We start from the raw sequence: 25795 nt of genomic DNA, 5'->3' as shown, positions 1-25795 counted from the left end.
TTCAGGTTTTATACTTAGACGATGACATTTTATGTACACAATTTTTTTTTTATTTTTTTTATAGCTAAAGTCGGCTAGGTTCAAATTTTGTGTCCATTGTGAAAATTTGTAACAAAAACTTTATAGAGAATTGGTGAATATTTAGTTGTTTTTGTTTATGTAAGTGCGGCGGTGTGGTCTTGTTGTAGGTATGACACGCATTTCGGATAGAAAGGTCCTAGGTTCAAGCCTCACTTGGTCCATAGTTGAGTCCTTGGAAAAGGCTCTTTGCTCACATTCTCTCACCATACACAGGTGTAAAATGAGTAGGCCTGGCTGTTAACGGCGTCATCTCTGTCCGAAAAACTTGTAATATCGCCTAACAGGCGTCATGTCCCGTCCTACATGTGAACTGTTACTGTTGGCCAGGGATCCCTTATAAAGCGCTTTGAGCATGTTTAGTGGATATATAAAAAGCTCAATTTTTAAAGTCTGTATATGTGAATTGTACCTTTTTATTTTCTTCTAAGTGCATGCAATGTAATGTGTGTTTTTGTCTCTTTCCCCAGGAGCCAAATGTTAAGTGAAGGGCACGCGATTCAGACATTTCTACACATCATTCAAGTCTTTCTGTCGTATTGTCTTATGTTGGTCTTCATGACGTATAACGTATGGCTTTGCATCTCCGTCATCGTCGGGGCTGGCGTCGGCTATTTCATCTTCGGCTGGAAACGGGCGGTGATTGTGGACGCCAATGAACATTGTCACTAGGATAGGAATTTGTTCTGTTGTAATTGTTTTGTTTTGCTTTGTATTTACACACACTTGAATACAGACCTGTCAAGTGCTTCAAAACTTTTGTAATTTTACGAATTTTTGGTTCCAACCAGAAAACTATATATTACTTACTTACTCGAACCAGCGACCACCTGAGCTCTAGCCCTTCGGTCCATATATAAAGAACTATATATAAAGATCTTTTATTAAAAAAAAAACAACTTGTAAATTATGTTCTGATAACATGTCTAGTATAGAATGGTGTAAAAAGCATAACTTTAATGCATGGATGACAAATTGATACTTTATAAAGCTAGTTATGCCATCCACCACTATTTTACCACTGAAAATTATGAGTTTTCAAAATTTCAAGTTGGCAGGTCTGTGAATATCAAGTGGATGAAAATGGAAATAGAATGGAATTCCATTCGTTTGTCGTCCTGGCATTGGGGACGACTGACTGGGATGACTGAGACGATTGACTGGGATGACTGAGATGATTGACTGGGATGATTGAGACGATTGACTGGAATGACTGAGACGATTGACTGGGATGACAGAGACGATTGACTGGGATGACTGAGATGACTGAGACAACTGACTGGGATGACTGAGACGATTGACTGGGATGACTGAGACGATTGACTGGGATGACTGAGATGACTGAGACAACTGACTGGGATGACTGAGACGATTGACTGGGATGACTGAGACGAGTGACTGGGATGACTGAGACGATTGACTGGAATGACTGAGACGATTGACTGGGATGACTGAGATGATTTACTAGGATGATGACTGAGACGATTGACCGGGATGACTGAGTGACTGGGATGACTGAGACGATTGACTGGGATGATTGACTGGGATGTATCGTGTACAAAAACCATTGAAGTGGAGGAAAGGGAAAGACGTACAAAGCTTCCATTTGTAGATTTAAAATAAAATTGTTGTAAATAAATACATTCGTGACCCACCACATCAAAACAGTGTGATGTCAGAACGGTTTAGATGTGAAATTTGAATTTATAGTTTATAGCCAGGGTTAAACAAAAATGTGAAATTGAATGTAAGCTGTGATTTATTAAACGAAAACAGATATTGTGGATGTTTTGGGGGTTCCCCTTTATCAACAAAACAGGATGCATGGAACACTACAGACGAATGAAATATGTAATAGTGGCGCTGTTCTCTAACAATATATATTGTATATATTGGGGCATTTTTGGTTCATGCTGAGGGTAAATTATTTCTTTCTAAAGTTATTTAAAGTGAATTTTTTCACATGTTCTCCTTGGAATCTTCGAATCTTTGAAATTTCAAGTTGCCAGCTCTGTACATGACGACATTGTACAGTTTATCAAATTAAGAATTTATATTTTTTCTGTCTTAATAAGACATAGAATTTTTTTTTAAAAGCCCAATATCGACTAAATGTGCTCAACAGCAAAACTTAACATGTAGGACGGGACACGCGCCTGTTCAGCAATATTACTATTTTTTCAGACAGAGACAGCGCTGTTAACGGCCAGGTACTCTTTTTACACCTTAGTACAGTGAGAATGTGAGTAAATAGCCTTTTCCAAGGACTCAACTATGCACCGAGCGAGGCTCGAACCCAGGACCTTCCGATCCAAAATGGGTTCCATACCACAAGACTGCATAGCATAGCCGCACATTAAAACAACAAATGTTGACCCAAGGTTTTAAATCTCTGACCGTTGATTCAATTTTCACATCTAAACCGTCCCAAGGTAATACTGAATTGATGTGGTTTGTCGCATATTATTCCTGGCCAAATTCAGATTTATTTGTTTATTTATTTATTTATATATTTATTATACTAATCATGTATTTTTGCTTTTCTTTTTAGAAATCAAAATAATTTGTCTGCTGATCTGTTTTGAGTATGTTTGATTCAATTCATTCCTAAGATTTACGACCGAAAATGTCCACAGATGTTGTCGTGTCATAGAAATAATTCTGGGTGGGGTTCCTGACCTCCCATAGTGGGCAGGGAGGTACTTACTGTGTCTTCTATCCCCCTATATCTGTTTTCCAACTTGCTTTCCGTCTTTGTCTTGGAATGAGATTACTTGGTTTTGTCCTGGTCCTGGCCGGATACCCTGGCTGACTGAGAGGGAAACAGTCAAATGTTTCATTAGTTTTGGGAGATAATTTTTTTTCCTTGTAAATCATCTCTCTGTTATGCACTGTATTGTGTTTTGTATACAATATATTATATATGATTTGTAAACATTTGAGTGTATTCCTCTTAGTGGGGAGCTGTGCTAGTGTCTGGATGAGAATTTTAGGTGATCTCAAACTAAGTGCTTTGATAGTGTGCTCTTGGAATCTACACCTGTTTCCTATTTGTTGCACCATTCTATTTTGTCTTCCCTATTTACTTTCCCATTTTCTTCCTTTTTACTGGCGCTGATATGACCTTAATGTGTTGTAAGCGCCGTAAAACCCTTAAAAATATAAACAGAACATAACAGAGAAATTCTTCTTCTTCAAGTACCTACCAAGTCTGTGCCAGACATCGGTGATCATTGTACGCCATTCATCTCTCTGATCAGATAACCTCAGAAAACTAATATTACTCTTCTCTTTCTTTGTCACCCAGCTGTTCAAACTATTCAAATATGTTTTTCTTGGTCTACCTTTACTCTTTTTACCTTCTATCTTTCATGTGAGAGCAAGATGTTCAATACATTTATGTTGATTCTTAACATCCTTCTTAGAAACCACATTTCTGCTGCTTCCAGTTTCTTTCTAATGTCTTCTGTAATTGTCCAGCTTTCGCAGCCATATAATAATACTGACCATACATAGGCCTTCAAAACCCTATGTTTTGTTGTCATTGAGAGATTGTGGTTTTAAAAAATTAGACTCATTTTATTAAAACTATCTTTAGCTATTGCAATTCTTCGTTTTATTTCTGTGTTGCATCTGCCATCTGAAGTTATTATGTATCCAAGATATTTAAATGTCTGAACTTGTTTTATAGTTTCTCCATTGCTTATTAAGCTACGTGTTGGATTTCTTTCTCTCCTTGATACAACTATGCATTCTGTCTTTTTTACATTTAAGTATAACCCCATACATTCACTCTCTGTGACTACTTTATTAAGGAGTAATTGTAAATTTTCTTTTGAGTCTGAAATTAGTGTGTCATCTGCATATCTTATATTATTGATATTCTCACCAGTGATCTTAATGCCTGGACTATCTCCTAAAGTTCTAATAATTGTTTCGCTGTAGATATTTGATTACTCAAAGGCATTTGATAAAGTTAGACATTGTGAGCTATTTAATATCCTTGAAGGACTAGACATAGACGGAAAAGAGCTTAGAATTATTTGAAACTTATATTGGAAACAAAGTGCAGCCGTCAGGATTGAAGGAGAATTAAGTAAATATATACAAATTAAACGAGGTGTTAGACAAGCATGTGTTTTGTCACCAGACCTTTTCAACAGAGAAATAATTTTTTTAAATCTGTAGTACGAGTATGGTTGGAATTTTATTCCATTTTTGTCGCATGAAATGAACATGGACAATTTCCTGGTAACCCAGGCAGATGGTGCTTGTCCATTGCAATGAACTTTCAGCCAGATTAAATGGAACTCAGATACCCAATTTATTTAACTGGCAGAGGCATGAGAATCGGATTCGATTTAAGCCAGGACTGATTTCAACCCTTTTGCTCTCAACTTTCATGTTTTATTTTTAACCATTTAAATTATGTAAGCATGGAGTCTTGTAAGTCAAGTCTTGAACTCACTCAACCCTAACACCGACTGTATCGGTAGTTAATTCACTCAACCCTAACACCGACTATATCCGTAGTTTACCCAGATTACTTTTACCCCATTCCTATTTATTACATTTTTCGGAGACAAATTATAGCCGTAGTATCAAAGCTAATGTTCCTAATGTTTACATGTTAATGATAGTTGAATAAAACTATCTATGTACATGCTCATTTTTAATACTTTTTTTCCAGTTTTGAAAAGTAGCCAAAATCTCTAGGATTGAGTGAGTTAAGACTATGCTATATTCTACAAAAGTATTTGCTTAGATAACCTTTTTAAGTACCAATGTGCTAATGTTCAGATAACCTTTTTAAGTACCAATTTGCTAATGTTCAGATATCCCTTTTAAGTACATATGTGCTAATGTTCAGATAACCTTTTTAAGTACCATATGTGCTAAAAATTGGTTGTTGTTGTGGTATTTTGTCGTCTGTCATTTGGAATAAGTTATTGATAACCAGCCCATGATCTCTTCCTAAGATTAAAATGAAATATAAATATCAACCGCCTCCCATAGTGATCAGGGAGCAACTTGCTGTGTCTTCTGTATGTTTTCCAATTGCTTTCTGTCTTTGTCTTGGAATGAGATTACTTAGTTTTGTCCTGACCCTAGCCGGAGTCCTTGGCTGGCAGGGAAACAGTCAAATGTATAGTTATAGTTTTGGGAGATGATATTTTTTTCCTTGTAAATCATCTCTCTGTTATGTATTGTTATTTTTTTTTATTTTTAACATAATATGATTTGAGTTTATTCCTCTTAGTGGGATCTTGTACTGGTGTCTGGGTGAGACATTTAGGTGATCTCAAACTAAGTACACTGATAGTGTGCTCTTGGAATCTACATCTGTTCCCTATTAGGACCTTTTCCCTTTGTCGTACTTTTTCCTCAAGTCCTTTAAATTGTACATCTAGAATATCTTTACTGTTTAATTTTCTTCCTTTTTACTGGCGCTGATATGACCTAAATGTATTACAAGCTCTGTCAAACAAATTACCTCAGGTTTTTTCTTCTTCTGCTTTGTATTGTTTCACACACACACACACACACACACACATACACACACACACACACACACACACACACACACACACACAAACAAACAAACACTCCTTTTCAAATGGTTCTATCTTACAGCAGTGTCTGCTCCATAATATGATAGTGTCTGATATATTCCAATAAGTAATGCGAACGTTTGTAAACTTGAAATGGAATTCTGTTGTCTCTCTCATCACAAGTCGCACCATCTCTCTTCCATGTTTAAGACAACCACCGGTCGCTTCTCTTGTTCTTTGCATTAAATGACACATTGTGAAGCTCATAGAGCATGGTAAATCCGTGGAAGTGGACTAGCCTATATGTACATATTCATATTATTAATTGCTGTAAAAAATTTTGACTCTCCTATTTTCCTCTTTTTATCCTGGCACAGACAAGGAATTGATGTGTTACAAGGGCCTGTCAAATCCTTCAAAACAATACCGTCATTTGTAAAACATGATTTTAATGTGGCAATTACCATCCAAGGGGGTTAAAAGCCGTGTTCAAAATGCCTAGCCCCCTGGGAAGGTACGGTTAATTCCAGACTCGTTCGGGTGATGTCCTAGCAACCATGTTGCTGGTTGCTGGTTGCTAGGGCATCACACCATTTTGAAAACTTAAGTCCACACAACCTTTAAGACATAAACCTGTCCTGGGATGACAACCATTCCTACAAATATCACAAATGGGGAATGAGGATGAGTTCTTTCAGTTTGTTTACCCACACTGATGGATTTGACTGCATGAGATATAGAGACTTACTGTGGTCATACTGGCTTTATTATTCTACAGAATAAATTCAAAGGATTTGGTTGTCTGGGCTACCAGTCTGTAGAATATCACAAAGAATTCACACCACACAATGACACAAAACGTCAATCTTACCATTGGCATTCCAAATCCTCACTGCCAAATGGATACATAAAATCCTTTCATTGGTGCAGTAAATAGTTGGTGTCCCAAATCCTCACTGCCAAATGGATACATATAATCCTTTCATTGGTGCAGTAAATAGTTGGTGTCCCAAATCTTCACTGCCAAATGAAACACGTAAAGTCCTTTCGTTGGTGCAGTAAATAGTTGACAGGTAATTTTAACTTCCTCTTTGATGGCGCTTTTAATATCACAAAGAATTCACACCACACAATGACACAAAACGTCAATCTTACCATTGGCATCCCAAATCCTCACTGCCAAATGGATACATATAATCCATTCATTGGTGCAGGAAATAGTTGGTGTCCCAAATCCTCACTGCCAAATGAAACACATAAAATCCTTTCATTGGTGCAGTAAATAGTTGGTGTCCCAAATCCTCACTGCCAAATGGATACATATAATCCTTTCATTGGTGCAGGAAATAGTTGGTGTCCCAAATCCTCACTGCCAAATGGATACATACAATCCGTTCCTTGGTGCAGTAAATAGTAGGCATCGCAAATCCTCACTGCCAAATGGAAAACGTAAAATCCTTTCATTGGTTCCGTGAATGTCCCTTTTGAAGAGTTATATTGACTGCCCGTATCCATGATTCGTTCCATAGATGGATTGCTGATGGAATCATCGGGTCCCTATCTGACCCAGTATCCATGATTCGTTCCATAGATGGATTGCTGATGGAATCATCGGGTCCCTATCTGACCCAGTATCCATGATTCGTTCCATAGATGGATTGCTGATGGAATCATCGGGTCCCTATCTGACCCAGTATCCATGATTCGTTCCATAGATGGATTGCTGATGGAACCATCGGGTCCTTATCTGACCCAGTATGGCGCTTTGAATATCACAAAGAATTCACACCACACAATGACACAAAACGTCAATCTTACCATTGGCATCCCAAATCCTCACTGCCAAATGGATACATATAATCCCTTCATTGGTGCAGGAAATAGTTGGTGTCCCAAATCCTCACTGCCAAGTGGAAGACATATAATCCGTTCATTGGTGCAGTGAATAGTTGGTGTCCCAAATCCTCACTGCCAAATGGAAGACATACAATCCGTTCATTGGTGCAGTAAATAGTACGTATCCCAAATCCTCACTGCCAAATGGAAGACGTGCAATCCGTTCATTGGTGCAGTAAATAGTACGTATCCCAAATCCTCACTGCTAAATGAAACATGTACAATCCTTTCCTCAGTGCAGTAAATATTTGGCATCTCAAATCCTCACTGCCAAATGGAAGACGTATAACAGAAATTTTTTAAAAACAGTGGCTATCTACAGAAATAAAAGAAAACAGTGGCTATCTACAGAAATTTAAAAAAAAACAGTGGCTATCTACAGAAATAAAAGAAAACAGTGGCTATCTACAGAAATAAAAAAAAAAACAGTGGCTATCTACAGAAAGTTAAAAAAAAACAGTGGCTATCTACAGAAAGTTAAAAAAACTGACTATCTACAGAAATAAAAAACAGTGGCTATCTACAGAAATAAAAAAAAAACAGTGGCTATCTACAGAAATTTAAAAAAAAACCGTGGCTGTCTACAGAAATAAAAAACAGTGGCTATCTACAGAAATAAAAAACAGTGGCTATCTACAGAAATAAAAAAAAAACAGTGGCTATCTACAGACATATAAAAAAACAGTGGCTATCTACAGACATATAAAAAAACAGTGGCTATCTACAGAAATAAAAAAACAGTGGCTATTTACAGAAATAAAAAACAAAACAAAACAGTGGCTATCTACAGAAATAAAAGAAAACAGTGGCTATCTACAGAAAGTTAAAAAAAACAGTGGCTATCTACAGAAAGTTAAAAAAACTGGCTATCTACAGAAAGTTAAAAAAAAACAGTGGCTATCTACAGAAATAAAAAAAACAGTGGCTATCTACAGAAAGTTAAAAAAACTGGCTATCTACAGAAAGTTAAAAAAAAACAGTGGCTATCTACAGAAAGTTAAAAAAACTGGCTATCTACAGAAAGTTAAAAAAACAGTGGCTATCTACAGAAAGTTAAAAAAACTGGCTATCTACAGAAAGTTAAAAAAAACAGTGGCTATCTACAGAAAGTTAAAAAAACTGGCTATCTACAGAAAGTTAAAAAAAAACAGTGGCTATCTACAGAAAGTTAAAAAAAACAGTGGCTATCTACAGAAAGTTAAAAAAACTGGCTATCTACAGAAAGTTAAAAAAAATAGTGGCTATCTACAGAAATTTAAAAAAACCAGTGGCTATCTACAGAAATAAAAAAAAAAAACAGTGGCTATCTACATAAATTTAAAAAAACAACTGTTGCTATCTACAGAAATTAAAAAGAAACAGTGGCTATGTACAGAAATAAAAATAAAACAGTGGCTATGTACAGAAATAAAAAACAGTGGCTATCTACAGAAATAAAAAAACAGTGGCTACGTACAGAAAGAAGACGTGCAATCCTTTCATTGGTGCAGTAAATAGCTGGCATCCCAAATCCTCACTGCCAAATGGAAAACGTACAAGCCTTTCCTCTGTGCTGTAAATGTCCCGTTTGAAGATCCATGATTCGTTCCGTGATTCAGTCCTTGTTTTCCTCACAGCCAAAGGGTAGAGTGTTTTTAACCCCAGCTCTGTGGTCATATGGCTTTATTGTTCTACAGAATAAATTATAAATTCAGAGCATTTGGTTGTCTGGGCTACCAGCCTGTAGAATATCACAAAGAATTCACACCACACAATGACACAAAACGTCAATCTTACCATTGGCATTCCAAATCCTCACTGCCAAATGGATACATAAAATCCTTTCATTGGTGCAGTAAATAGTTGGTGTCCCAAATCCTCACTGCCAAATGGATACATATAATCCTTTCATTGGTGCAGTAAATAGTTGGTGTCCCAAATCCTCACTGCCAAATGGAAAACGTACAAGCCTTTCCTCTGTGCTGTAAATGTCCCGTTTGAAGATCCATGATTCGTTCCGTGATTCAGTCCTTGTTTTCCTCACAGCCAAAGGGTAGAGTGTTTTTAACCCCATCTCTGTGGTCATATGGCTTTATTGTTCTACAGAATAAATTATAAATTCAGAGCATTTGGTTGTCTGGGCTACCAGCCTGTAGAATATCACAAAGAATTCACACCACACAATGACACAAAACGTCAATCTTACCATTGGCATTCCAAATCCTCACTGCCAAATGGATACATTTAATCCTTTCCTTGGTGCAGTAAATAGTTGGTGTCCCAAATCCTCACTGCCAAATGGATACATATAATCCTTTCATTGGTGCAGGAAATAGTTGGTGTCCCAAATCCTCACTGCCAAATGGAAGACGTACAATCCGTTCCTTGGTGCAGTAAATAGTAGGCATCGCAAATCCTCACTGCCAAATGGAAAACGTAAAATCCTTTCATTGGTTCCGTGAATGTCCCTTTTGAAGAGTTATATTGACTGCCCGTATCCATGATTCGTTCCATAGATGGATTGCTGATGGAATCATCGGGTCCCTATCTGACCCAGTATCCATGATTCGTTCCATAGATGGATTGCTGATGGAATCATCGGGTCCCTATCTGACCCAGTATCCATGATTCGTTCCATAGATGGATTGCTGATGGAATCATCGGGTCCCTATCTGACCCAGTATCCATGATTCGTTCCATAGATGGATTGCTGATGGAACCATCGGGTCCTTATCTGACCCAGTATGGCGCTTTGAATATCACAAAGAATTCACACCACACAATGACACAAAACGTCAATCTTACCATTGGCATCCCAAATCCTCACTGCCAAATGGATACATATATAATCCCTTCATTGGTGCAGGAAATAGTTGGTGTCCCAAATCCTCACTGCCAAATGGAAGACATATAATCCGTTCATTGGTGCAGTGAATAGTTGGTGTCCAAATCCTCACTGCCAAATGGAAGACATACAATCCGTTCATTGGTGCAGTAAATAGTACGTATCCCAAATCCTCACTGCCAAATGGAAGACGTGCAATCCGTTCATTGGTGCAGTAAATAGTACGTATCCCAAATCCTCACTGCTAAATGAAACATGTACAATCCTTTCCTCAGTGCAGTAAATATTTGGCATCTCAAATCCTCACTGCCAAATGGAAGACGTTATAACAGAAATTTTTTAAAAACAGTGGCTATCTACAGAAATAAAAGAAAACAGTGGCTATCTACAGAAATTAAAAAAAAACAGTGGCTATCTACAGAAATAAAAGAAAACAGTGGCTATCTACAGAAATAAAAAAAAAACAGTGGCTATCTACAGAAAGTTAAAAAAAACAGTGGCTATCTACAGAAAGTTAAAAAAACTGACTATCTACAGAAATAAAAAACAGTGGCTATCTACAGAAATAAAAAAAAAACTGGCTATCTACAGAAATAAAAAAAAAAAACAGTGGCTGTCTACAGAAATAAAAAACAGTGGCTATCTACAGAAATAAAAAACAGTGGCTATCTACAGAAATAAAAAAAAAACAGTGGCTATCTACAGACATATAAAAAAAACAGTGGCTATCTACAGACATATAAAAAAACAGTGGCTATCTACAGAAATATAAAAAAACAGTGGCTATTTACAGAAATAAAAAACAAAACAAAACAGTGGCTATCTACAGAAATAAAAGAAAACAGTGGCTATCTACAGAAAGTTAAAAAAAAACAGTGGCTATCTACAGAAAGTTAAAAAAACTGGCTATCTACAGAAAGTTAAAAAAAACAGTGGCTATCTACAGAAAGTTAAAAAAAACAGTGGCTATCTACAGAAAGTTAAAAAACTGGCTATCTACAGAAAGTTAAAAAAAACAGTGGCTATCTACAGAAAGTTAAAAAAAACTGGCTATCTACAGAAAGTTAAAAAAACAGTGGCTATCTACAGAAAGTTAAAAAAACTGGCTATCTACAGAAAGTTAAAAAAAACAGTGGCTATCTACAGAAAGTTAAAAAACTGGCTATCTACAGAAAGTTAAAAAAAACAGTGGCTATCTACAGAAAGTTAAAAAAAACAGTGGCTATCTACAGAAAGTTAAAAAAACTGGCTATCTACAGAAAGTTAAAAAAAATAGTGGCTATCTACAGAAATTTAAAAAAACCAGTGGCTATCTACAGAAATAAAAAAAAAAAAACAGTGGCTATCTACATAAATTTAAAAAAACAACTGTTGCTATCTACAGAAATTAAAAAGAAACAGTGGCTATGTACAGAAATAAAAATAAAACAGTGGCTATGTACAGAAAAAAAAACAGTGGCTATCTACAGAAATAAAAAAACAGTGGCTACGTACAGAAAGAAGACGTGCAATCCTTTCATTGGTGCAGTAAATAGCTGGCATCCCAAATCCTCACTGCCAAATGGAAAACGTACAAGCCTTTCCTCTGTGCTGTAAATGTCCCGTTTGAAGATCCATGATTCGTTCCGTGATTCAGTCCTTGTTTTCCTCACAGCCAAAGGGTAGAGTGTTTTTAAACCCCATCTCTGTGGTCATATGGCTTTATTGTTCTACAGAATAAATTATAAATTCAGAGCATTTGGTTGTCTGGGCTACCAGCCTGTAGAATATCACAAAGAATTCACACCACACAATGACACAAAACGTCAATCTTACCATTGGCATTCCAAATCCTCACTGCCAAATGGATACATAAAATCCTTTCATTGGTGCAGTAAATAGTTGGTGTCCCAAATCCTGCACTGCCAAATGGATACATATAATCCTTTCATTGGTGCAGGAAATAGTTGGTGTCCCAAATCCTCACTGCCAAATGGAAGACGTACAATCCGTTCCTTGGTGCAGTAAATAGTAGGCATCGCAAATCCTCACTGCCAAATGGAAAACGTAAAATCCTTTCTTGGTTCCGTGAATGTCCCTTTTGAAGAGTTATATTGACTGCCCGTATCCATGATTCGTTCCATAGATGGATTGCTGGTGGAATCATCGGGTCCCTATCTGACCCAGTATCCATGATTCGTTCCATAGATGGATTGCTGATGGAATCATCGGGTCCCTATCTGACCCAGTATCCATGATTCGTTCCATAGATGGATTGCTGATGGAATCATCGGGTCCCTATCTGACCCAGTATCCATGATTCGTTCCATAGATGGATTGCTGATGGAACCATCGGGTCCTATCTGACCCTAGTTGAATCCATGAATTCCTCCAACAATGATCTGAAAATCATCGTTCCCTATTGATCCCAAATCCATGAATGGATCACATAATGATTCTGTGATGGAAATATGGGTCCCAAATCTCACGCCAAGGAAGCGCTTAAGTTATTTGCAGAAAGTTTTCCCAAACCACAGCCAAATGAACATACGTCAATCTTCATCATATGGATTCCAAATCCTCACTGCCAAATGGAAGACATCAATCCGTTCATTGGTGCAGTAAATAGTCGTATCCCAAATCCTCACTGCTAAATGAAACATGTACAATCCTTTCCTCAGTGCAGTAAATATTTGGCATCTCAAATCCTCACTGCCAAATGGAAGACGTATAACAGAAATTTTTTAAAAACAGTGGCTATCTACAGAAATAAAAGAAAACAGTGGCTATCTACAGAAATTAAAAAAAACAGTGGCTATCTACAGAAATAAAAGAAAACAGTGGCTATCTACAGAAATAAAAAAAAAAACAGTGGCTATCTACAGAAAGTTAAAAAAAACAGTGGCTATCTACAGAAAGTTAAAAAAACTGACTATCTACAGAAATAAAAAACAGTGGCTATCTACAGAAATAAAAAAAAAACTGGCTATCTACAGAAATAAAAAAAAAAAACAGTGGCTGTCTACAGAAATAAAAAACAGTGGCTATCTACAGAAATAAAAAACAGTGGCTATCTACAGAAATAAAAAAAAAACAGTGGCTATCTACAGACATATAAAAAAAACAGTGGCTATCTACAGACATATAAAAAAAACAGTGGCTATCTACAGAAATATAAAAAAACAGTGGCTATTTACAGAAATAAAAAACAAAACAAAACAGTGGCTATCTACAGAAATAAAAGAAAACAGTGGCTATCTACAGAAAGTTAAAAAAAACAGTGGCTATCTACAGAAAGTTAAAAAAACTGGCTATCTACAGAAAGTTAAAAAAAACAGTGGCTATCTACAGAAATAAAAAAAACAGTGGCTATCTACAGAAAGTTAAAAAAACTGGCTATCTACAGAAAGTTAAAAAAAAACAGTGGCTATCTACAGAAAGTTAAAAAACTGCTATCTACAGAAAGTTAAAAAAACAGTGGCTATCTACAGAAAGTTAAAAAAACTGGCTATCTACAGAAAGTTAAAAAAAACAGTGGCTATCTACAGAAAGTTAAAAAAACTGGCTATCTACAGAAAGTTAAAAAAAAACAGTGGCTATCTACAGAAAGTTAAAAAAAACAGTGGCTATCTACAGAAAGTTAAAAAAACTGGCTATCTACAGAAAGTTAAAAAAAATAGTGGCTATCTACAGAAATTTAAAAAAACCAGTGGCTATCTACAGAAATAAAAAAAAAAAAAACAGTGCTATCTACATAAATTTAAAAAAACAACTGTTGCTATCTACAGAAATTAAAAAGAAACAGTGGCTATGTACAGAAATAAAAAAAACAGTGGCTATGTACAGAAATAAAAAACAGTGGCTATCTACAGAAATAAAAAAACAGTGGCTACGTACAGAAAGAAGACGTGCAATCCTTTCATTGGTGCAGTAAATAGCTGGCATCCCAAATCCTCACTGCCAAATGGAAAACGTACAAGCCTTCCTCTGTGCTGTAAATGTCCCGTTTGAAGATCCATGATTCGTTCCGTGATTCAGTCCTTGTTTTCCTCACAGCCAAAGGGTAGAGTGTTTTTTAACCCCATCTCTGTGGTCATATGGCTTTATTGTTCTACAGAATAAATTATAAATTCAGAGCATTTGGTTGTCTGGGCTACCAGCCTGTAGAAATATCACAAAGAATTCACACCACACAATGACACAAAACGTCAATCTTACCATTGGCATTCCAAATCCTCACTGCCAAATGGATACATAAAATCCTTTCATTGGTGCAGTAAATAGTTGGTGTCCCAAATCGTCACTGCCAAATGGATACATATAATCCTTTCATTGGTGCAGGAAATAGTTGGTGTCCCAAATCCTCACTGCCAAATGGAAGACGTACAATCCGTTCCTTGGTGCAGTAAATAGTAGGCATCGCAAATCCTCACTGCCAAATGGAAAACGTAAAATCCTTTCCTTGGTTCCGTGAATGTCCCTTTTGAAGAGTTATATTGACTGGCCGTATCCATGATTCGTTCCATAGATGGATTGCTGGTGGAATCATCGGGTCCCTATCTGACCCAGTATCCATGATTCGTTCCATAGATGGATTGCTGATGGAATCATCGGGTCCCTATCTGACCCAGTATCCATGATTCGTTCCATAGATGGATTGCTGATGGAACATCGGGTCCCTATCTGACCCAGTATCCATGATTCGTTCCATAGATGGATTGCTGATGGAACCATCGGGTCCCTATCTGACCCAGTATCCATGATTCGTTCCATAAATGGATTGCTGATGGAATCATCGGGTCCCTATCTGACCCAGTATCCATGATTCGTTCCATAGATGGATTGCTGATGGAATCATCGGGTCCCTATCTGACCCAGTATGGCGCTTTGAATATCACAAAGAATTCACACCACACAATGACACAAAACGTCAATCTTACCATTGGCATTCCAAATCCTCACTGCCAAATGGATACATATAATCCTTTCATTGGTGCAGTAAATAGTTGGTGTCCCAAATCCTCACTGCCAAATGGATACATATAATCCGTTCATTGGTGCAGGAAATAGTTGGTGTCCCAAATCCTCACTGCCAAATGGATACATATAATCCTTTCATTGGTGCAGGAAATAGTTGGTGTCCCAAATCCTCACTGCTAAATGGATACATATAATCCGTTCATTGGTGCAGTAAATAGTTGGTGTCCCAAATCCTCACTGCCAAATGGAAGACGTGCAATCCGTTCATTGGTGCAGTAAATAGTACGTATCCCAAATCCTCACTGCTAAATGAAACATGTACAATCCTTTCCTCAGTGCAGTAAATATTTGGCATCTCAAATCCTCACTGCCAAATGGAAGACGTATAACAGAAATTTAAAAAAAACAGTGGCTATCTACAGAAAGTTAAAAAAACTGGCTATCTACAGAAATAAAAGAAAACAGTGGCTATCTACAGAAAGTTAAAAAAAAACAGTGGCTATCTACAGAAAGTTAAAAAAAACAGTGGCTATCTACAGAAAGTTAAAAAAACTGGCTATCTACAGAAAGTTAAAAAAACAGTGGCTATCTACAGAAAGTTTTAAAAAAACAGTGGCTATCTACAGAAAGTTAAGAAAAAAACAGTGGCTATCTACAGAAATTTAAAAAAACAGTGGCTATCTACAGAAAGTTAAAAAAACAGTGGCTATCTACAGAAATAAAAGAAAAACAGTGGCTGTCTACAGAAATAAAAAAAAAACTGGCTATCTACAGAAATAAAAAAAAACAGTGGCTATGTACAGAAATAAAAAAAAAACAGTGGCTATCTACAGAAAGTTAAAAAAAACAGTGGCAATCTACAGAAATTAAAAAAAACAGTGGCTATCTACAGAAAGTTAAAAAAAACAGTGGCTATGTACAGAAATAAAAAAAAAACAGTGGCTATGTACAGAAAGTTTAAAAAAACAGTGGCTATCTAGAGAAAGTTAAAAAAAAACTGGCTATCTACAGAAAGTTAAAAAAAACAGTGGCTATCTAGAGAAAGTTAAAAAAAAACAGTGGCTATCTACAGAAATAAAAAAAAAGTGGCTATTTACAGAAATAAAAAAAAAACAGTGGCTATCTACAGAAAGTTAAAAAACAGTGGCTATCTACAGAGAGTTAAAAAAACTGGCTATCTACAGAAAGTTAAAAAAACTGGCTATCTACAGAAAGTTAAAAAAAAACCAGTGGCTATCTAGAGAAAGTTAAAAAAACAGTGGCTATCTAGAGAAAGTTAAAAAAACAGTGGCTATCTACAGAAAGTTAAAAAAAAAACTGTGGCTATCTACAGAAATAAAAGAAAACAGTGGCTATCTACAGAAATAAAAAAAAAAACAGTGGCTGTCTACAGAAATAAAAAACAGTGGCTATCTACAGAAATAAAATAAAAAACAGTGGCTATCTACAGAAATAAAATAAAAAACAGTGGCTATCTACAGAAATAAAAAACAGTGGCTATCTACAGAAACTAAAAAAAACAGTGGCTATGTACAGAAATAAAAATAAAACAGTGGCTATGTACAGAAATAAAAAACAGTGGCTATATACAGAAAGTTTTAAAAAAACAGTGGCTATCTATAGAAATAAAAAAAAGTGGCTATCTACAGAAATAAAAGAAAAAACAGTGGCTATCTACAGAAATAAAAGAAAAAACAGTGGCTGTCTACAGAAATAAAAAAAAAACAGTGGCTATCTACAGAAATAAAAAAACAGTGGCTATCTACAGAATAAAAAAAACAGTGCATCTACAAATAAAAAAGCAGTGGCTATCTACAGAAATAAAAAAGCAGTGGCTACGTACAGAAAGAAGACGTGCAATCCTTTCATTGGTGCAGTAAATAGCTGGCATCCCAAATCCTCACTGCCAAATGGAAAACGTACAAGCCTTTCCTCTGTGCTGTAAATGTCCCGTTTGAAGATCCATGATTCGTTCCGTGATTCAGTCCTTGTTTTCCTCACAGCCAAAGGGTAGAGTGTTTTTAACCCCAGCTCTGTGGTCATATGGCTTTATTGTTCTACAGAATAAATTATAAATTCAAAGCATTTCGTTGTCTGGGCTATCAGCCTGTAGAATATCACAAAGAATTCACACCACACAATGACACAAAACGTCAATCTTACCATTGGCATTCCAAATCCTCACTGCCAAATGGATACATAAAATCCTTTCATTGGTGCAGTAAATAGTTGGTGTCCCAAATCCTCACTGCCAAATGGATACATATAATCCTTTCATTGGTGCAGGAAATAGTTGGTGTCCCAAATCCTCACTGCCAAATGGATACATATAATCCTTTCATTGGTGCAGTAAATAGTTTGTGTCCCAAATCCTCACTGCCAAATGGAAAACGTAAAATCCTTTCCTTGGTTCCGTGAATGTCCCTTTTGAAGAGTTATATTGACTGCCCGTATCCATGATTCGTTCCATAGATGGATTGCTGATGGAACCATCGGGTCCCTATCTGACCCAGTATCCATGATTCGTTCCATAGATGGATTGCTGATGGAATCATCGGGTCCCTATCTGACCCAGTATCCATGATTCGTTCCATAGATGGATTGCTGATGGAACCATCGGGTCCCTATCTGACCCAGTATCCATGATTCGTTCCATAGATGGATTGCTGATGGAATCATCGGGTCCCTATCTGACCCAGTATCCATGATTCGTTCCATAGATGGATTGCTGATGGAACCATCGGGTCCCTATCTGACCCAGTATCCATGATTCGTTCCATAAATGGATTGCTGATGGAATCATCGGGTCCCTATCTGACCCAGTATCCATGATTCGTTCCATAGATGGATTGCTGATGGAACCATCGGGTCCCTGTCTGACCCAGTATCCATGATTCGTTCCATAGATGGATTGCTGATGGAATCATCGGATCCCTGTCTGACCCAGTATCCATGATTCGTTCCATAGATGGATTGCTGATGGAATCATCGGGTCCCTATCTGACCCAGTATCCATGATTCGTTCCATAGATGGATTGCTGATGGAATCATCTGGTCCCTATCTGACCCAGTATGGCGCTTTGAATATCACAAAGAATTCACACCACACAATGACACAAAACGTCAATCTTACCATTGGCATCCCAAATCCTCACTGCCAAATGGATACATATAATCCTTTCATTGGTGCAGTAAATAGTTGGTGTCCCAAATCCTCACTGCCAAATGGATACATATAATCCGTTCATTGGTGCAGGAAATAGTTGGTGTCCCAAATCCTCACTGCCAAATGGATACATATAATCCGTTCATTGGTGCAGGAAATAGTTGGTGTCCCAAATCCTCACTGCTAAATGAAACATGTACAATCCTTTCCTCAGTGCAGTAAATATTTGGCATCTCAAATCCTCACTGCCAAATGGAAGACGTATAACAGAAATTTAAAAAAAACAGTGGCTATCTACAGAAATAAAAGAAAACAGTGGCTATCTACAGAAAGTTAAAAAAAAACAGTGGCTATCTACAGAAAGTTAAAAAAAACAGTGGCTATCTACAGAAAGTTAAAAAAACTGGCTATCTACAGAAAGTTAAAAAAAAAGCGATGGCTATCTACAGAAAGTTAAAAAAACAGTGGCTATCTAGAGAAAGTTAAAAAAAACAGTGGCTATCTACAGAAAGTTAAAAAAAAACAGTGGCTATCTACAGAAATAAAAAACAGTGGCTATCTACAGAAATAAAATAAAAAACAGTGGCTATCTACAGAAATAAAAAACAGTGGCTATCTACAGAAACTAAAAAAAACAGTGGCTATGTACAGAAATAAAAATAAAACAGTGGCTATCTACAGAAATTAAAAAAAAAACTGGCTATCTACAGAAAGTTAAAAAAAATAGTGGCTATCTACAGAAATTTAAAAAAAACAGTGGCTATCTACAGAAATAAAAAAAAAAACAGTGGCTATCTACATAAATTAAAAAAAAAAAACTGTTGCTATCTACAGAAATTAAAAAAAAACAGTGGCTATGTACAGAAATAAAAATAAAACAGTGGCTATGTACAGAAATAAAAAACAGGGGCTATCTACAGAAATTTAAAAAAAAACAGTGGCTGTCTACAGAAATAAAAAAAAAAACAGTGGCTATCTACAGAAATTTAAAAAAAAAACTGGCTATCTACAGAAAGTTAAAAAAAATAGTGGCTATCTACAGAAATTAAAAAAAACCAGTGGATATCTACAGAAATAAAAAAAAAACAGTGGCTATCTACATAAATTAAAAAAAAAAACTGTTGCTATCTACAGAAATTAAAAAGAAACAGTGGCTATGTACAGAAATAAAAATAAAACAGTGGCTATGTACAGAAATAAAAAACAGTGGCTATCTACAGAAATAAAAAAAAACAGTGGCTACGTACAGAAAGAAGACGTGCAATCCTTTCATAGGTGCAGTAAATAGCTGGCATCCCAAATCCTCACTGCCAAATGGAAAACGTACAAGCCTTTCCTCTGTGCTGTAAATGTCCTGTTTGAAGATCCATGATTCGTTCCGTGATTCAGTCCTTGTTTTCCTCACAGCCAAAGGGTAGAGTGTTTTTAACCCCAGCTCTGTGGTCATATGGCTTTATTGTTCTACAGAATAAATTATAAATTCAAAGTATTTGGTTGTCTGGGTACCAGCCTGTAGAATATCACAAAGAATTCACACCACACAATGACACAAAACGTCAATCTTACCATTGGCATCCCACATCCTCACTGCCAAATGGATACATAAAATCCTTTCATTGGTGCAGTAAATAGTTGGTGTCCCAAATCCTCACTGCCAAATGGATACATATAATCCTTTCATTGGTGCAGTAAATAGTTGGTGCCCCAAATCCTCACTGCCAAATGGATACATATAATCCTTTCATTGGTGCAGTAAATAGTTGGTGTCCCAAATCTTCACTGCCAAATGGAAGACGTACAATCCGTTCCTTGGTGCAGTAAATAGTAGGCATCGCAAATCCTCACTGCCAAATGGAAAACGTAAAATCCTTTCCTTGGTTCCGTGAATGTCCCTTTTGAAGAGTTATATTGACTGGCAGTATCCATGATTCGTTCCATAGATGGATTGCTGATGGAACCATCGGGTTCCTATCTGACCCAGTATCCATGATTCGTTCCATAGATGGATTGCTGATGGAATCATCGGGTCCCTATCTGACCCAGTATCCATGATTCGTTCCATAGATGGATTGCTGATGGAATCATCGGGTCCCTATCTGACCCAGTATCCATGATTCGTTCCATAGATGGATTGCTGATGGAATCGTCGGGTCCCTATCTGACCCAGTATCCATGATTCGTTCCATAGATGGATTGCTGATGGAACCATCGGGTCCCTATCTGACCCAGTATAGCGCTTTGAATATCACAAAGAATTCACACCACACAATGACACAAAATGTCAATCTTACCATTGGCATTCCAAATCCTCACTGCCAAATGGATACATATAATCCTTTCATTGGTGCAGTAAATAGTTGACAGGTAATTTTAACTTCCTCTTTGATGGCGCTTTGAATATCACAAAGAATTCACATCAGACAATGACACAAAACATCAATCTTACCATTGGCATCCCAAATCCTCACTGCCAAATGGATACATATAATCCTTTCATTGGTGCAGTAAATAGTTGGTGTCCCAAATCCTCACTGCCAAATGGAAGACATATAATCCTTTCATTGGTGCAGGAAATAGTTGGTGTCCCAAATCCTCACTGCCAAATGGATACATATAATCCTTTCATTGGTGCAGGAAATAGTTGGTGTCCCAAATCCTCACTGCCAAATGGATACATAAAATCCTTTCATTGGTGCAGGAAATAGTTGGTGTCCCAAATCCTCACTGCCAAATGGATACATAAAATCCTTTCATTGGTGCAGGAAATAGTTGGTGTCCCAAATCATCACTGCCAAATGGAAGACATATAATCCTTTCATTGGTGCAGGAAATAGTTGGTGTCCCAAATCATCACTGCCAAATGGAAGACATATAATCCTTTCATTGGTGCAGTAAATAGTTGGTGTCCCAAATCCTCACTGCAAAATGAAACATGTAAAATCCTTTCATTGGTGCAGGAAATAGTTGGTGTCCCAAATCTTCACTGCCAAATGAAACACGTAAAATCCTTTCATTGGTGCAGTAAATAGTTGACAGGTAATTTTAACTTCCTCTTTGATGGCGCTTTGAATATCACAAAGAATTCACATCAGACAATGACACAAAACATCAATCTTACCATTGGCATCCCAAATCCTCACTGCCAAATGGATACATAAAATCCTTTCATTGGTGCAGTAAATAGTTGGTGTCCCAAATCCTCACTGCCAAATGGAAGACATATAATCCTTTCATTGGTGCAGGAAATAGTTGGTGTCCCAAATCCTCACTGCCAAATGGATACATATAATCCTTTCATTGGTGCAGGAAATAGTTGGTGTCCCAAATCCTCACTGCCAAATGAAACACGTAAAATCCTTTCATTGGTGCAGTAAATAGTTGGTGTCCCAAATCCTCACTGCCAAATGAAACACGTAAAATCCTTTCATTGGTGCAGTAAATAGTAGGTGTCCCAAATCCTCACTGCCAAATGAAACGCGTAAAATCCTTTCATTGGTGCAGTAAATAGTTGGGTGTCCCAAATCATCACTGCCAAATGAAACACGTAAAATCCTTTCATTGGTGCAGTAAATAGTTGGTGTCCCAAATGAAACACGTAAAATCCTTTCATTGGTGCAGTAAATAGTTGGTGTCCCAAATCCTCACTGCCAAATGAAACACGTAAAATCCTTTCATTGGTGCAGTAAATAGTTGGTGTCCCAAATCCTCACTGCCAAATGAAACACGTAAAATCCTTTCATTGGTGCAGTAAATAGTTCACAGGTAATTTAAACTTCCTCTTTGATGGCGCTGAAATGTCATAAAAGTGTGGCAAATTCCTTTAAAAACTCCCAAAACCAAATAAGACCAGAAAAAACCCAAATAAATCTTCAGTTTGATGGAGTGTCTTTGTCATTTGTTCCTACAGAGTTGCTTCCCTGTAAAAAAAAAACCCCAAAACATGTCGATTGAAAGTCCAAGTTTTTTCTTTCTCAAGGTTGAAACCTTCCATCAATCGTCTCGGTCTCGACGTTTGGTTTTATATTTGTCTTCCGTTTTCTGATGCAACATTCTCGTATTAATCTCGATATTCCTCATACAAAATGTATCGAAAGGAAAAAATTGAGAAGTTTCTTTGGGCATGACCGATGTGTACATATATGCAGGTCTGACATCCAAACTCACTTATGTTTAACATTGTTTTAATGGACATTATTTATTGTCATTTTTTTGTTTGTTGAGATTTTCATTACACCAATGAGCTCATAAGGAATTGGGTTGTCAGACCTGCCAGTAAGTGCACGTCGGGCATGAAAATACAACACAATATTCTCTAATTCATTTCTCCAGACTCGGATTAGTAACTTTTTTTTTTTCTTGTGGAAGAAAATGTATAAAATATTGGCTTAAACAATGTGACAAGGCAGGAGCAGGCACTGGTAGATGATGGAGATCTGAAAAAAAATGTGTGTAGTGTGAAAGACAAAGCAACTGGGTGGGGTTCCTGACCTCCCATAGTGGGCAGGGAGGTACGTGCTGTGTCTTCTATCCCCCTAAATCACTGGGTGGGGTCCCTGACCTCCCATAGTGGGCAGGGAGGTACGTGCTGTGTCTTCTATCCCCCTAAATCACTGGGTATGGTTCCTGACCTCCCATAGTGGGCAGGGAGGTACAAACTGTGTCTTCTATCCCCCTAAATCACTGGGTATGGTTCCTGACCTCCCATAGTGGGCAGGGAGGTACAAACTGAACTGTGTCTTCTATCTCCTTATATCTCTGTGTGGGGATCCTGACCTCCCATAGTGGGCAGGGAGGTACAAACTGAACTGTGTCTTCTATCCCCCTAAATCACTGGGTGGGGTTCCTGACCTCCCATAGTGGGCAGGGAGGTACTTACTGTGTCTTCTATCCCCCCATATCTGTTTTCCCCAGTTATTAAGAAATAAGATTGTAGTCGCCATTTTTAACTTTAACGATCGACAATTTACCATGGCAACGATGAAATAAATCGTCAAAATCCTTAAAATGGTGCACTCTGGTATCAAATTTGATTTTACATAAATTTAAAACATAAACAGACCATAAATATATTTATATAAATTTGAAATGAATCGTTTTGGGCTCACAATCGAAACTCTTCGTCTTCTATTCACCTCAAGTCATTTCTGTCAATGCTGCATATTCTGCCAAAAAAATTAACAATCAGCTACGCAAATAAATAGCAGAGGGAGGGTTTTGAGTCCAAAACGTTTTGTGTTAATGTTAAGTATTATTATTATTATTATTATGTACTTGTTTTGCTGTTTTGCATATTTTTGTAAAAGTGAATGGATTAAGAAATTCACTTTCTGAAAACAAAATGAGCGAATGTTTTTTCTTTTTTTCCGTATTTTACTTATTTATTTAGTTTGTAATTTTTCCTGTAGAGTTTTCTACCCTTTTCAGATTTTATTTGTATGAACGACTAAGTATTGCCATGTCGGTTATGATTGGATTATTTTCATCCTTTCACTGGGTGGGGTTCCTGACCTCCCATAGCGGGCAGGGAGGCACGTGCTGTGTCTTCTATCCCCCTATATCTCTGGGTATGGATCCTGACCTCCCATAGTGGGCAGGGAGGTACATGCTGTGTCTTCTATCCCCCCATACCCGTTTTCCAATTGTTTCCTGTCGTTGTCTTGGAATGAGATTACTTAGTTTTGTCCTGACCCTGGCCGGAGTTCCTTGGCTTGGACTTGGAGGGAAACAGTCAAATGTATAGTTATAGTTTTGGGAGATGATATTTTTTTCCTTGTAAGTCATCTCCCTGTTATGCATTGTATTATGTGTAGTTTACTTATTATATGATTTGTAAACATTTGAGTGTATTCCTCTTGGTAGGTACCTATGCTTGTGTCCGGATGAGACTTTTAGGTGATCTCAAACTAAGTTTTTTGAAAGTGTGCTCTTGGAATCTACACCTGTTTCCTATTTGAACAAATTCCCATTTGTCTTACTTTTTCTGGGGTGCTTTATTTGTAATTCTAAAACTTTTTACTTTCCCATTTTTTCTTCCTTTTTACTGGCGCTGATATGACCTTAATGTGTTGCAAGCGCCGTAAAACCCTTAAAAACAAAAACAAAACATCCATGTTTCTATTCATTTCATTGTCTGTCGTTTATGATTTGATTTGTTTCTATTCATTTCATTGTCTGTCGTTTATGATTCGATTTGTTTCTATTCATTTCATTTTCGTTTATTTCTGGTATTATCGGCGTGAATGAGGAAGTTTGAACACAATGTATTTGATGGACAGCTGAGATTGACTGGCCTGTCGGCAGACACGGGATTTCGGTCAGGGTTTGTTTTTAGAATATAGTGATAGTTTAGTATTCATAATATTGTATTATATAATCTATATAATCATTAACATTATTATTATTGTTTATCAATATCGTTGTTTATTATTATTGTTTATTTCTGGGCAGGGTTTCCGACATCCCACAATGGACAGGGAGGTACTTGCTGTGTCTTTATCCCTCTATATCTGTTTTCCAATTGCTTTCTGTCTTTGTCTTGGAATGAGATTACTTAGTTTTGTCTTGACCCTGGCCGGAGTCCTTGACTGGGAGGGAAACAGTCAAATGTATAGTGATAGTTTTGGGAGATGATATTTTTTTCTCTCTGTTATTTTTTTTAATCTTTACATTTGATTTGTTAACATTTGAGTGTTTCCTTTTTATTATTTTTAGTGGGATTTTGTGCTTGTGTCTGGATGAGACTTTTAGGTGATCTCAAACTAAGTACAGTGATAGTGTGCTCTTGGAATCTACATCTGTTCCCTGTTTGAACAATTTTCCCTTTGTATTGCTTTTTCTCAAGATAATTACCTCTAGAATCATTTGACTATCCAATGTTCTTCCTTCTTACTGGTGTTGATATGACTTAAATATGATACAAGACCCGTAAAACCCTTAAAAACATTTTTATTATTAATTATTTGTTATCTTATTGTTTATTATCATCATCATTATTATTATTGTTTGTTATTATTATTATCATTATTGTTTATTATTTGGTTTGGTTCAATTCAATCAAAACATAACATTTCTAGAAAAATTGTTATTGTTAAATTCAACATGTATATATTTTGCAAGATTCCAATATTGGATGGATGAGTGTGTGTGTGTGTGTGTGTGTTTCGAAGCTTTGAGAAGAGAGCTGTGGGAGTTGGTGTAAATTATGGTATAAATAATTCAATTATTCGATCTGTTATTTATTCCATATTAATTCCTAATTAGGACGAGGACGATGTGAGAGAAGAATGATGAATAAAATATCCATGCAAGTCAAAGGTCAAA

General features: G+C 36.8%; 1 protein-coding gene across 3 annotated transcripts in view; it reads left to right on the top strand.

Moving 5' to 3' along the window:
* LOC144980366 (high affinity copper uptake protein 1-like) overlaps positions 1–25795 on the top strand; it is a 63784-nt gene extending 37989 nt beyond the window's left edge. For all 3 annotated transcript variants that reach the window (XM_078928065.1, XM_078928067.1, XM_078928066.1), the window contains exon 5: positions 549–25795. In XM_078928065.1, the coding sequence (XP_078784191.1) occupies positions 549–750 (202 nt within the window). In that variant the 3' untranslated portion in view covers positions 751–25795. The remainder of the gene's footprint in view (positions 1–548) is intronic.

The sequence above is a fragment of the Berghia stephanieae genome, chromosome 9, assembly GCF_034508935.2.
Source record: "Berghia stephanieae isolate SIO BIC M18660-M18661 chromosome 9, UCSD_Bste_1.3, whole genome shotgun sequence".
In the NCBI taxonomy this organism is placed as follows: Eukaryota; Metazoa; Mollusca; class Gastropoda; order Nudibranchia; family Aeolidiidae; genus Berghia; species Berghia stephanieae.
This window is presented reverse-complemented; position numbering and strand designations above follow the sequence as displayed.